Raw genomic sequence first — 14,531 nt, 5'->3', positions numbered from 1 at the left:
ATTTTTGATTTTTGGCTGCTTTGACCCCCCTCGGTTCCTTTTGATTCAATTGTATTTTCCAGTAGTTTCCAATTGTTTGAATTGGAAACAAAGCCTTAATAAGAGTTCTAGTTAATTTTCTGTCTTGTAATTACCAATCTCATTTTTCTGATAATTGGCCACAGCAATTATATGTATATTTACTAATCACATAGGGGGCTGTGTGATTGTATCTATCTGCCACCATTGATAATGACACACATATTGCAGAGGTGCTTTTATCATCTTCTTTTTTCCACTACATCAAAGCCATTTCCTCTCGTTCTCAGTAATGAATACATGCATGCATTTGACACAGTTGTGTGCTAGAGAAATTGTTTGGCTCCCACCAAATGCTGCATGCTCTGAGTTTCTTGCCTGCAGCGCTAGAAGGTTGTATGTAATGATATATTGCTCATCCAAATGGCCAAAGCACTCCAAAGCACAGTGAGATTAAAATAAGTCATTCCTTTGTTAATTTAAATAGGTGCATGTATCATACTTTGCAGGGCACTTTGTGTAGGGATGTCAGGGAGGAAAGAAAGCCGCCGAAAGGTATTTTTAATAGCAAATGAGAATAGATGAGAATGGAGTCATTTGCAGCTGCCTACTTTATGTGGTTCTCTTGTTCCAACTGTAGGTCTAATGAGATGACTGTTAAAGTACTCTGCAGTGTAATTTCATTACATCCTGAGCCGTTACACTATAAACACAGTGGCGCTCTCTGTCATTCTTGGAAAAACTCCTAAATTCTTAAAGCCTTCCTTTGCGAGTGGTAATGGGGTTTGCTCCCTGTGTTAAGAGCGGTGGTTGTCACGCATTTGTTGCTGTGTAGTTATCTGCTCCTTAGAGTGACACCACCGTGGTCCACCCTAGTTCAGTGTGGTGGTCAAGGAGGGAATTTTTCTTTATGTCTTTAATTCACTGGCTTTCTCATCTGATGCGTTGGCCTAGGCTGGGAAATAGGCTGAAATTATTTTTCAGGAAAGCTTCTCCTATAAAAGCCTTTCTAGTGAAGTTTTAAAAAAAAATCTGGCCCAAATGATTGTGTTAGGGGCAAGCAGTTAAGAGCAGTTGAATATACAAATGAATGTAAATGAAAAGGAAAGTGTAAATAAGTAGCAAATCCAGTAAAAGAAACAAAGGTCAACACAAGAATAATTTCACAGCTCTTTGTTAATTACAAGACCATTTGTGTTACTTAAATAATCATTAATTTCTCATTTACACTTCCGTACCTTCTTGCCTACCCTGTGGCTATCATTGTCCTTTTTTCACCTCCCCTCCCTCTTTGTGCTCCTGTTTCTCACCGTTTTAAATGTGTGTGGCTTTAAATTTGGCATTTTACATAAGCAAGTGAACGGGGTAGGGCAGGCTTTTTAATTGGATGAGGCCTTGTTTTCCTTTCCACGGGTGGGGAATCCTTGTTATATACTCGTCTTTATACTGTTCCTTTGGTGGGGGAGGAAGGGTATAAAGAAAGGAAAGAAATTAATGTGACTTTTGGTGACTTGTTTTTCCTCCATCCCAGGATTCGCCCGTCCTTCCGGTTGGAGAGTTCTCCGAGCCATTTGTACATTTCATCACTCAGTGGTGAGCCTGTTTGCAAACATGCCATGCCCTCAATGTAAATGATACATGCCATTAACTCGGAGGCTCCGTGAGACCTTATGGCTCTCCCTGCTTCTTTTTAGAGATGGGAGGGACTTCAGGGCCTTGGGCAGATGGGGCGGCAAAGCTGAAGAAATTGTTTAAATTATGTAAACGTTATTTACACAAAGGGTTGTAAATGTATTTCAGAGGCTTTTTCTGTTTTAACAAACTGCTGAGATTCAGGCTACTTCTTTGAGCCCAGATACTATTGCTATCCACTTTTATTTTTTTTTTAGAAATACACAGTTTTATAGCCCCTATTGAATAGACACATGAAGCTTATTTTTATTAATGTAACCTCAAGTTACCCATAAAACTGTCTGTCACTTAGTGGAAGCAGCATAGTTTATGAATTCATTGGATTTCCAGTAAATAACCTTTATCTTTGGTTATATTTTAAACACTATACTGGTGCCCTTTTCAATGCATTTTGATGCTTGAAAGACTGAAAACATGGTTCTGTCCGGTCCACTTTCAGCGCAAGGAACTGAGGAGAACCACAGAATGTTGATCCAACGGGCCTCGGAGTCTCCAGGCAGCCCCTTGCCCACCCTGTCATTTTACACCCGAGGAAACAGGCATTTTTCAGCTTCTGCCTTTTCCTCCCAGGAGAATGTTTTCCTTTATTAGCCCCTCACATCATCCACCTCTCCCCGGCCCGTTCGGCAGCACTTACGTGGCCTTGGAAGACCCAGTTGTCCACTGCCTCCTGGTGCCCTCTTCCTGCCCCCAGCATGGAGAGGAGGAAATTGGGAGCAGAGGAACGACCACCCCAAAACAGGAGACAGAGCCAGCTAGAGCCTGGTCTGGACATGCTGGAGCTCCTTCACAACTACCCTCACTTCTCCCCTTCACCCCGCTCCTTACTCCATCCGCCCTGCCGAGTGGGGTCCACCGGTGGACAGTGAGCCCTCCACTCCTGCGGTGCCTCGGAACGTGCGATCGGGAGGCCTCGCTAAACTGAAATGGTTGCACTGTCCCCATCCCCTCCCCCCATGATCCATCTGGTGATTACGCTAAAGTGAAACCAAGAAATATTCCTTAATATAAATGTCAAGCTTTATCACCTTTTTGACTAAGTGTAATATGTTACCTCTTAATAAAAATGTCTCATACAGTTTATATTTCACAGAAAAAAAAATGTAGAGAAGAGATCCCCCCTCCCCTTATTTTTACAATTTTATTAACACTGTTTCTATTTATTTTAAATACTTACATAATAATCCGTCGCTTTTAAAAACTGTTTTCACTCTGCAAACAGTTTTTTCCAAAGCATGCCATGTTGAAAAAAGGATACATGTTGGTTAATATTAGAGCCATTATTCAGAAATATTTTTAGTCTTTCTTAATTTCCTTCTCATGGAATTCCTAGAAACACTCAGAAGCACATATGGGAATGCCCCATTTTGAAATGCAGAAATTGGAAAACAACCCGTGCGATTCCTAAACAGCCTGGAGCGCCTGGTTTGGGCATCACTGTCTCCGGAAACGTTGGGTTTCCTTGGATTTGTGACGGGATGACAATGCTTATCTCTAGCTCACTGTGTGGGCTGAGACCAACCTGGGGGTGGGGCCAGCTCTGCAGACAGGGAAAAAAGCAGATACTATGTTTGCCTTCCCTTCCATCCCAAAAATTAATCAGCTGTTATATAAAAGTTTTATGGAGACAGAGGGAGGGATAACCTGTGCTGAAATCTCCACAGATGTCATGCTGAAACTGAAATGATAATGGGCAATAGCCTTGTTTTCCCAGGAGATACAGCTACTTTGGAATGTCAGATTAGGGCTGTTCCAAACTCCACCGGCGAGACAGCTTGAATTACTTGCTAATGGATGCAGTATTTGAGAGGTGCATATGGTTATTTATAGGGAAGGCAAATGTCCTTGATGCCATTAATGGCTCATAACTACGGTTCTTGTTTACCAAATGATCATTAAATCTCTCTACTTAAAAAAAATACTGTCAGCAATTGCAGAGATTGTATGAAGGTTAGAGGTTGCCTTATATAAAGAAAAACCATCTGTGTGATTTTCCAGTAGAAGCAGCAATCTGTCTTCATGACTTCAGCCCACAGACACTCTGAGTTTTGTATAAATACAGTTGTCTCGTGCAGGTGCTTTATCATGTAGCTGAGTACACACTACAGCTACTAATTGTACCTATTGCACTAAGACAAGAAATATTTTACATGAGGAATGTGATTCTTTAAGCAGCTTAATCAAACTTAACTTTTTCCACAGCTGTTTAATGAATTGGCAACTTGATTGTAGCCAAAATAAATGAAAGTTGAGATAATGTAATATTAACCCATTTATAATTTTGTAGCATTATCTAGATTCCTGACCTCTTTTATTTATTATTTGGAGTAACAATGATGACATGAGATATTTTCTCATTTGAGCTGATAGTCGTGTTTCTTTTATTATCTTATCCCAATTACCAAAAAGTATATTGTTCCCTAAATTTAAGTTTGAAATAAATTGACAACTGAATCAGGAAGAAAATATTGCTGCTTTTTTTCACATTAGCTTCAAAAGTAGAATTAAGATAAATTTAAATTCATTCTTTACCTGTTTTGCAAGAGTAATTTTAAAAATTTGTGTGTGTGTGTGTGTGTGTGTGTTTCTGATTCTTGAGAACCCCCAAAGTCTGATTAATGAAAGGCCAAAGTAAAGGAAAAGGAATACACAGGCATTGCTCGGAGATATTGCAGGTTCTGTTCCAAACCACTGTAATGAAGCAAATATCACAATAAAGCAAGTAGTAATCTTTTTGCTACTGGAGGGTCTTGCCTTCAATTTATAAAAAATGCAACATCTGCCCTGACCGGTTTGGCTCAATGGATAGAGCGTCGGCCTGCGGACTGAAAGGTCCCAGGTTCCATTCCAGTCAAGGGCATGTACCTTGGTTGCGGGCACATCCCCAGTGGGGGTGTGCAGGAGGCATCTGATCGATGTTTCTCTCATTGATGTTTCTGACTATCTATCTCTCTCCCTTCCTCTCTGTAAATCTATAAAATATATTTTTTAAAAAATGCAACATCTATGAAAGCACATTAAACGAGATGTGCCTGTACCTTGGCCAAGAATTGAACATGATAACACTCCAGATCCAGGGGAAATAGTCAGTAGTGGGAATTATAGCACAAATTTACAAGTGATATAAATAATAGGCGTTTTGTTTTTCTTCTTACAGCATGCGAAAACAGCCAAAAGAAAGGCCAGCGCCTGAGGAATTGATGGTAAGTAAATTCTTTCACTTACATTAGACTTCTCCATTTATATAACTGCTTAACATTCTGTTCAAAGGACCAGAGTGGAATTTGAAATATTCACAGGCTCTGGAGAGGCAACCGTTTATACTTAATTTGAGTAGGTGTGTTTGAAGCTCCGATCCTCAGCTAGTAGTTTTTACTTTTTAAAAGCCCACCACCATTTTGAAACTCAGTGCAGAGCTCTTTTCCTTTGCCTTCCACTCAAGGGTCATAAATTAATCTAGGCTCCGCCTCATCCTTATTTGCTATGCCAGCCTCTCAGAACTCAAAGGATTGGTCACAGAGAAGACAGCGTGTTGAGTTTTTAGTGCAACCCTACAGGAAATTTTGAATGTGGCCTAGAGTCCCTTGGATTGATGTAGAATGAAATTAGATTGGCTGCAAAAGATCAAGTTAATGTGAACCTTTGGTCTTTCCTCAGAAAGACAACCCCAAGGCTGCTGGTGCTGTGTTCTCAGCTCCAAGACCGCTTTCTTTGATTGCAAATGACAGTTTTTAGTCAAGCAGGGAGAGGAACAGAGACGCTCCCTAACAATTCCCAAATGGTCATTTATTTAGTGCAGATTGTTGAGTTGACAGTGCACAAGCTGTTTAAGTAACGTTAGAATTGAGCATTAGTAAGTAATAATTATAGTCTCTTTCTAATGCTTTGCGTACCATTCCCCATCTTCAGATTGTTGCTGTCAGAGCAAATTTTCTTTCGCCACTTTCAACAATATGCAGTTTATAGATACTGGGACAGAGGTTTTCATCCTGTGTATTTCGTCCCAATAAACACTCTAAGCGCAAAAACTTCTGTGTAATACAGGTTTCATCCCCAAACAAAATAACTGTCCTATCCCCTTTGCATTGTGACTGCTTTCCAGGGAGGTAGCTTTCTCCTTCCTGTTACCCCTGAAGCAACATTTCATTTCTCGGGGTAGTTTCAAGTTAAAGAAAGTTCACCCCTAAAACCTCTATGATTTGTAGCTATGCAGGTTTCATGTCTAGAATAAACTGGTCTTTGTCTCTTTGATGGTTGGGAAATTCTTGCAGTGCCGGGAGCCGGTCCATGCTTGCTATTTCAAGGGACCTGGCATATATGGCATACTGTTCTTAATATGTTTGCTCACCTTCTTGGCACTATGTGTTTTAACCAAGGTCTCTGAGAAAGGTTGTTTCCCCAGGTAGGGATTTTCCCCTGAAGTTAGGGAGGGAATAAAACCTCTTAACTAAGTACCAGGCGGGAAATTAACCACTTTAACTACGAACAATCATGCTTAAGCTACATAATCTTTACTCCCTGGAATGGAGATAAGAAACGCCCTAACCTTTGTAATAGAGATTGATAGGATTGAATCAACTGGTATAAATACAGATGTAACAAGACAGAACTTAGAAGACAGAACCTACACTCAGAACCTAGACACAGAACCTACACAGAATCTAGAGACAGAACCTAGCGAGAGAACATGGCAAAAGATCCTGGACTGAACCTGACTACAGAAATTGGCAAGAGAACCTGACTAGAACCTGGTGACTGAACCTGGCTGGAGAACCTGGACAGAACCTAGCAAGAGAACATGGACACAGAACCTGGCTGGAGAACCGAACCAGAACTTCGCTGGAGATCCAGACCAGAACTTGGCTGGAGATCCTGGCTAGAGATCCTGGCTAGGCTGCTGATCAACTGAACGCTGTCTCCGTGTCATTCCTTCTTCACCGACTCCGTCCACACCTTTGGGGACCCCAGCATTGCAGTTAGTCACATTTAAGAAAACTTGGAGCAGTTTCTAGATACGGAGCCCATTTACCTTGTACATTATTATGCTATAGCTGGACAGCATAGGGTGGCCAATAGGGTTTCATAAAACAGATATGTTTGTAAATGCATGTTTCAGTGCTACAATGAGTTGGCCACTTATAAATAAAACATCTGCAGCCCTGCTGAGGGCCAGCCCCAGAGGGTCCAGGGGTTCCCAAATTTGTGGACGGAGTTGGCGAAGAATGTTTTACACGGAGACAGCGTTCAGAACTCTCTAGCTCTCTTTAGTCTCCGTGGATCTTCCCTGTGCCTGGCTGAGGCCACAGAAAGAGATCCCAAGGCAAGCTGAGCCTTTATTTTATAGTGAGAGGTAAACAAGGTAGTGGTTGCCAAAGTTACACTGTTCTGGTGAGTTTCACTTGTTTTTGTTCTTGTGAGTTTCACTTGTTTACAGCATGGTTATACTTCCTGCACTTCCCCAGCCTATTAGCTTCCCAGATAAGATCTAGGGAGTGTTACAAGGTCAAGCCTAATTATGCTAAGAGGACTGTGCCCTCTAAGCTGGGAGTGTTTGTGACTTTGCCCACAGGTCAGTCCAAGGCTTAACCCAATATCGGCTCCCCACACAGCCCTAGGTGGTTTGGCTTACTGGATGGAGCATTGGCCTGGGGACTGAGGGGTCCCAGGTTTGATTCCGGTCAAGGGCATGTACCTTGGTTGCGGGCACATCCCCAGTAGGGGGTGTGCAGGAGGCAGTTGATCGATGTTTCTCTCTCATCAATGTTTCTAACTCTCTATCCCTCTCCCTTCCTCTCTGTAAAAAATCAATAAAATATATATTTTTTTTAAAATTGCTTAAAAAAAGAAAACATCTGCAGATGGTACATAGGGACATATGTGTTGGTAAGGATCACCATTCCAGGGTGTCATGTCATAAAGATAAGGTAAGGGTGGGTATGTTCAGTGTGTGTGTGTGTAGAGACACAAGAGATACATATTTCAATATATCTCTTTACAACTATACATCCTGGTATGTGCTGTCCCACATTTCTAATTAATAAATATCAGTAAAACACAAAGAAAAATTTAGTCACAGGAAGCACTATCCTATACTTAATTTAACATTATTTCTAGTGCTGCTCACAGTTTGATTTAAATGAATGGATTCCCTCGGGTATAACAATAGTGAAGCTCCCCTGGCTTAGAAAGGGCTCAGTGAGGAGGCAGAAAACGAGTGTGTGTCAGGCTCCTGTGGTCCAGGGGATTGGGCCCTGCCTGCCTTTGGCCAAAATGTTGGGCTCATAGGTGATGGGAAAGAAAGTGGATGGTTCCTGGAACCTGAGTCACATCCTGGGGACCCAATCTTAAAGAACCAGTTTCTTTATTCCTTCTAGCATATTAATGGCTTTAATTTTTCCTTTTCTCTCTCTGCCTGCAACCTATTTGATGGTGCTCCCATCTGGAGCTGAGTGCCTCCTCTGGAATGCATGAACTGTAGAGCCCATTTGTCACTGTAGTTGGGGGCCTGCCTTTCACAAAAAGAGCAGTTTATTTCCCAAGCGCAGTCACTCCAGGCAGCAGGATGCCAACGTGGTCTGCACAGCTTGGGCCACATCAGCTGTGAGGCCTGCAGGATTGTCACGGTTTCCCTATGGGCCTGCATTTTCCAAATCAAAGGAAGAAAATCAGATGGTTTGGGTGAAAACACTGAGAGCTACAGATTCACTATCAGGGAGTTTCTAAATGACCTCTGGGGTGGCCCTGGCCACCCATGGATGCAGCAAGTCCCAGCCTAAGTAAAGCTGACTGCAGGGAGGTGTGGGCCTGTGCATAGTGGGTACTTGAGCAGTTTTGGTCACTTGTTGGGTGGGATCACCTTATATCCAGAATACCCAAGAAGTAAAGTCATCATCTTTGCAATTTAAAAAAAAAGTTTTATTGATTGATTAATGGATTTTTTTTTTAGAGAGGGAGGAGGTGGGGGAAGAGAGAGAGAGGAAACATCAACTTGCTGTTCCACCCATCCATGCATTCATTGGTTGATTCTTATATGTGCCCTGATGAAGGATCAAACCCACAACCTTAGTGTATCAGGATGATGCTCTAACCAACTGAGCTAGCCAACCAGGGTATCTTTGCAATTTTTGACCATGTCAGTCTTAAAGATGAAGTGTACAACTCAAGTTTAGACTCTTGAGGCTATTAAAATTTCAGTGTTAGAACTAATTTAGTTGTTTAGCTGTTTAATTCTTTCTACACTGTGTGGTCGTTCCAAAGATAGTTTTTATGTTCTAATGGAAATACTTGAACACTGGACCAAGAAGTTTCCTCAACATTTTGGGTAGGCCGGGGTCCATGTGAACTGGTGCACTTTTCTGGCAGTAGCCATAGCTACATAAAGAATTTACTGAAAAGTTCCACATTAGGATCCACATCATCTGGAGAGCTCTCAGGACCAGTAAAACAATTGAATTCAGCAGATATGTATAGACCCTTACATGCAAAGTCCTATGCCAGGCTCAGCAGAAGATACCAAGAGTAAGCCACATGCATACAGTCTTGTAGGAGATGCAGAAATATACAAATGACTAGAATAACGTAACTGCCAGAAAGGACTCGGTGCTGTGGGGATCCATCTTGGGATGTGGGGAAAAGCTACATGGAGAAGGTAGCATTTGAAAGGGCCTTTGGAGGATGGACTAAACTTTAATAGAGAGTTTCAAGGGGACATTCCAGGCAAAGCATGCCTGTGTAGAGGCCCCAGACCTTTTCAGTGCAATGCAAAACCTCTGCTGCCTGCTAGATCAGAAATCCCTTTGCCATTGGCCTCGTGGAGTCCCACACCCACAAACGTGGAGCTCAGATAGGCCACATATTCACCCCCAGCTGTGCAGTCTGCTCAGAAATTCCATTTCTTACAGAAGGAACCCTAGTGTCCAGGCCTGAAACTGACACAGAAGCAGCGCACCCACCCACACATGCCTTTTTCCCTGAGTGAGTGCTCTTTTTAAAATATATATATATATATATTTTATTGATTTCTTACAGAGAGGAAGAGAGAGGGATAGAGAGTTAGAAACATTGATGAGAGAGAAACATCGATCAGCTGCCTCCTGCACACCCCCTACTGGGGATGTGCCCGCAACCAAGGTACATACCCTTGACTGGAATTGAACCCGGGACCCCTCAGTCCGTAGGCCAGTGCTCTATCCACTGAGCCACACCGGTCAGGGCTGAGTGAGTGCTCTTGAGTGGACTCCCATTCAGTATGGGAACTCACCTTTAGACCCAACAAAGGAAAGCAGCCGCGGGCAGCCAAGAACATCGAGCACGCTGACAACCAGACAGGACCCCACACGCCCTCCTTCTGCTCCCGGGAAGCCGATGCCAGCATGAAGGAGCACACGTTTAAATCACCCTGAAGTGTGTCGCAGGAAAGACCTCTGTCTGTGCTGCCCCAGCTCTGTGACCTGGTCCTGCAGACTTAGAGAAAAGTTCCCAGGCTGCAGCAACTCTGGAGGTGCAGACAGAATGTTCCGCAGGCCTCAGACAAGCAAGCAGGGATGTCACGGCTCATGTAAAGGAAATAACAGAAAATAGCTTCTGCTGGTCAAAAAGAATTGGTGAGGCTGCAACAAGAAAGGGGAGGACAATGATGCAGATTGTCCCAGAATGTCAGTAATCAGACTGAGAAAGCAAAAAATTAAAAATCAGACCCTCAAACTCAGGGACGGAGACAGCCTAGATGGGAACATTGAGATGGAGAGGTCCGAGTCTGGTTTGCTATTCAAAGTATATGTTTAAATATTTTTTAATAAAAGGGATTTGATGAGAAACATTATGCTATAGGCAAGAGAACCCCTTCTGCAGAATTAACCTGCCTTTAGGGTCAGGCTGTGACTTAGCAGGGAAGGCCTCCACACTTCGCTTCCTTTAGCGACTCCTTGTTCCCTCCCCACTGAGTGTCTTCATCTGCAGAATGAAGGGGAGGACTAGATCAGCAGTCCCTGACCTCGGGTCTGGACTTCAGGAAGTCTGTGAGAGCCCCTGAAATGACCTCTCAAATCAGGCATGCATGTGGGGATTTGCTGCCTTTTTTTTTTCTTTTCTGAAAAGGGTTTCATGGTTGTCATCAGTTTTTCAAAGGGGACCATGACCCTGAATGATTGTTAAACTCCCTCACTACCTTCCCATTCTATTAGTTAGAGCTTTGTGGCCAGGACCAGAACAGCAAGCAGCTCTGAAGAGAGGCATTCACTGGGAGGGTAGTTGCTTGGTGTGGGGGAGGGAAGGAAAGATCTTCTCTGTGGGACTGGGGAGGGCCTCCCACCAGCTGTCCGGAGGTCCTTTCCCCTCTCAGTCCATCCTGGCTATGGGCCTTGGCTTACCAGGGAGGGTGTGGGCCATGGACCTCTGCAGTTACAGTTTGTGTGCAGAGTCCTATAGATCCTTCTATGCATTTAAAGTATTTCCAGAAGCTTTCCGTGTCTAAGCTCTATTTAATGGAATCTATGCATAGTAAGTAATCAGGTCAGAAGCAGCAGCACCCGGTTTGAGATCAATCGCTGGCTAATACTTTATCTAGGCCACTTTATTATCTCATGCTGATCCGATTCCCATTCTCCTCCGCCTTTGTAGCATGCACTTCGGCTGTGGTAAGAGTACGTATCACATACATATTAAAAACATATACCCATTCTATCTGTATGTAAATGCGTGAGGCACAGCTGGATATTGCAGAGGAGTTTGATTTACTAATAGTTATTATCTGTTCTAGCTGTTCAGTGGCAGAGAGAATTTCAGAGAAACAAGCTGGCGCAGAAATTGTCTTTATGCTATTACTATACTGCTTTAGTAATTGTTTAAAAACACGGGTTTTCTCCTTAGGTTCCAATAATGCCTGTTTTTTTGTGCATTTCCATGTACATTCCGGAGCAGGGTGTCCTCGTTTAGCATTTCCTCAAGTTTGGTTTTCAGGCTCCTAAGAAGAAACATAGAGAGCAGTTTGCAATTGAAATCTGACGTTTTGCTTAGAAAGCAAGTAAATAGTGTGACTTCAAGTACATGACGCAGGTGTGGGTCTTAGGAAAGAGGTGTCAGTTATAATCAAAATAGTGCTTTCAGGTATTTTCCTTCTAAACCCCAGCAGCTGCAAATGTGAAGGCATCTCATTTCTCAGAGAAGGCTTCATGTGTAAGAGGTGGTATTGTTTGGGCGAATAAACACCAAACTGCTCCAGAAAAATCTGTTTAAACATTTAATTACTTGCAAAGAGATGTTAACTTGCTTAACTCCTCTAAATTAAATTGTCACTGGTAGCTTTTCTGCCTATCCAAACCTGATTTAATTACATTTTCAGATAGTTTGATTGGTTGTTCTCTCAGTTAATCAAAGTATGTGATAAATTAGGCATCTATGTGGTCTCTCTTAAAATTTGGAGACATCAGCCCTGGCCAGTGTGCTGGTTAGAGTGTCGGCCCACACACCAAAGGGTCTCAGGTTCGATTCCTGGTCAAGGGCACATACCTGGGTTGCAGGTTATATCCCCAGCCCTCCACCCCCCCAATCTGGGCACGTGCAGGAGGCAACCAATCTATGTCTCTCACATCAATGTTTCTCTCTCTCTCTCTCTCTCTCTCTCTCTCTCTCTCTCTCTCTCTTTCTCTTTCTCTTTCTTTCTCATCCTTCCTTCCTCCCTTCCACTCTCTCTGAAGATCAATGAAAAAAAAATATCCTTGGGTGAGGATTAACCAAAAAAGTTTTTGGTTTTTTTTTTAGAAATCACATTAGATTTTGTCTCCACTCAAATTCCAGTGTGACTTTTGGGTTTATACTCAAATGGCTTTGTTCACCATCATTCTACCTAGACCTTTTGACCACCATGAAAGACAAAATGCACCGGACAATTAAGGAAATTATTTTATTCAGTTTGCAATAGGGAGAACGTTAATTAATAAGGAATGTCTCAAAAAAGGGAGGGAGCCAAGGTTATGGAGGCAGGTAAACAAGGTAAACAAGGAAGTTATCAGCCAGTCCCATGGAAGTCATGAGGAAGGATGGGAAAGGGTCTCATCTCTGTGATAAGGGGTGGTCCTCTGTGGTTAAGGAAAGAGTAGGGCGGTTTCTCACCTGTCACTGCTTTCTGGGAGCACAAGGGCTCAGGTAAAATTCACCACCTTCTACTAAATGGAGCAAGGATGGGTTTCGGTTTATTTTGATCCAGGGCCTACGTGTGTCCTAAGCAAATGTGAAGACAGGCCCATTTCTCCAGCTCCCTTGCATAGTGCTCAAAGGATCACTGTGCTTGCAGTCTAAGCTTTTTAAGACACTAATGATGGTTTAATAAGCAGTTTTGAACTTGGTTGTAGTTGATTACATTTCAACTACAACATGCTATTGCCTGTGCCCTATAGAGCATATTTTAAAATAGACCATTAGGGCTAGAGTCATACATGTGTCCCTTAAAGATATTTTTGCTTTTGGGTATTAATTTGGAGGTGCAAATCAGTTCATTAGTGAGGTACCCAGAAATTTCAGGGGGAAACCCGGCTGGGATAGTAACTTCAACTGAATATTTCCTTTAAGCACAAAAAGGCATCCCAGAAGCCTGGGGGCTCCACATAGGGTCCAGTTGACAGCCATGTAATGATTTTTTATTATTTTCAAGTTCTGAAGGCCATTAAAATCTTCTGTTTATGTCTGCTTATAAATAGGAATCCACTAGTAAGAAGTTGATTTTAGCTTTTTAATTGCACATAATTACAACAGCAGAATCACTGTCTGGATGCTTGAGATCGCACTAAATCAGACAACTTTAATTTGAAATTTGATGACACGTTAACACTTCAGCAAGAACAGAGAGATTATAACCCCAGAAAACAAGCTTTGTTTTTCCATAAACGTGACTGCTTAATCTTTTCACAAGGCTTTCGCAGATAAATGTGTGAGTATTTATATACATGCACATAGCAAGAGAGATACAGATAGATAAATCTGTCACTCCTTGATCATGGTGGTGTGACAGGTTTAATTTCCCAGTTAAGGATAACTTTTTTCCTCCATCAGTCAAGTCAGATCTCTTAATATAGTGATGATTTGCCTGTTTAAGATTGCGGTTTTTTGAACTCCTGCCTGCAATGCTGCTTTTTTGTTTTCCTGCGCTGACTGTCATCTTCCAGCATCGCATTTCAGGGCACAATGAGGCTGTGTAACCCTGACCACAGCAGTAGTTCAGTTACCTGGAATGCAGTAAAGTGATGGATCAGGTCACTCTCCGGTGTTGTGCCACGTCCTTGGGGGGATGAGCTGGGACTTTGGAGTGTGTTACACCTTAGTTCCTCATCGGCAGTTTCTGTTATCTGTGGGGTGGCCTTGGCCCAGAACGCCCTCCTCTCCCCTGTCGTAGAGGGTCTCATCCTCCTCCTCCAGCGTTTCCCAGCTCTTCCCCTTCACAGGGCTGGCTCTTCTCTCCAGAATTGATTGTCTCCAACTTGGAACAGCACTTAATTGCATGAATTACATAATTCAGCATATATTTACAAGTGGGTTATGTACACAGTGGTTTCTAACCCCAGCAACTCATCAGGATCATCTGAGTAGGTTAAAAAAAGAAAAAAAAAATATCTAGATCCCAACTCAGGTCAAGGAATCTTTGTACCAGGGAGCAGGTACTTTTTTTATTTTTAAAGCTCTCCAGGTGGTTATAAGGAGCTGCCAGAGGAAAAACTCACTGATTTTTTTTTTTAATCCTCACCCGAGGATATGTTTTTATTGATTGTAGAGAGAAGGAAGGGAGAGAGAGAAACATCAATGTGAGAGAACAACATCGATCAGCCTGACCA

General features: G+C 42.6%; 1 protein-coding gene across 3 annotated transcripts in view; it reads left to right on the top strand.

Annotated features, from left to right (window-relative positions):
- MAP2K5 (mitogen-activated protein kinase kinase 5) overlaps nt 1-14,531 on the top strand; it is a 268,685-nt gene that overhangs the window by 223,341 nt on the left and 30,813 nt on the right. For 2 of the 3 annotated variants that reach the window (XM_081113392.1, XM_081113391.1), the window contains 2 exons: nt 1,550-1,611; nt 4,868-4,913. In XM_081113392.1, coding sequence (XP_080969518.1) covers nt 1,550-1,611; nt 4,868-4,913 — 108 coding nt within the window. The remainder of the gene's footprint in view (nt 1-1,549; nt 1,612-4,867; nt 4,914-14,531) is intronic. The other variant, XM_081113393.1, reaches the window with a different exon arrangement.

Source organism: Myotis nattereri (assembly GCF_964212035.1).
Source record: "Myotis nattereri genome assembly, chromosome: 1".
Taxonomy (NCBI): Eukaryota; Metazoa; Chordata; class Mammalia; order Chiroptera; family Vespertilionidae; genus Myotis; species Myotis nattereri.
The sequence above is the reverse complement of the archived record's forward strand: the minus strand, read 5'-3'. Positions and strand labels throughout refer to the sequence as shown.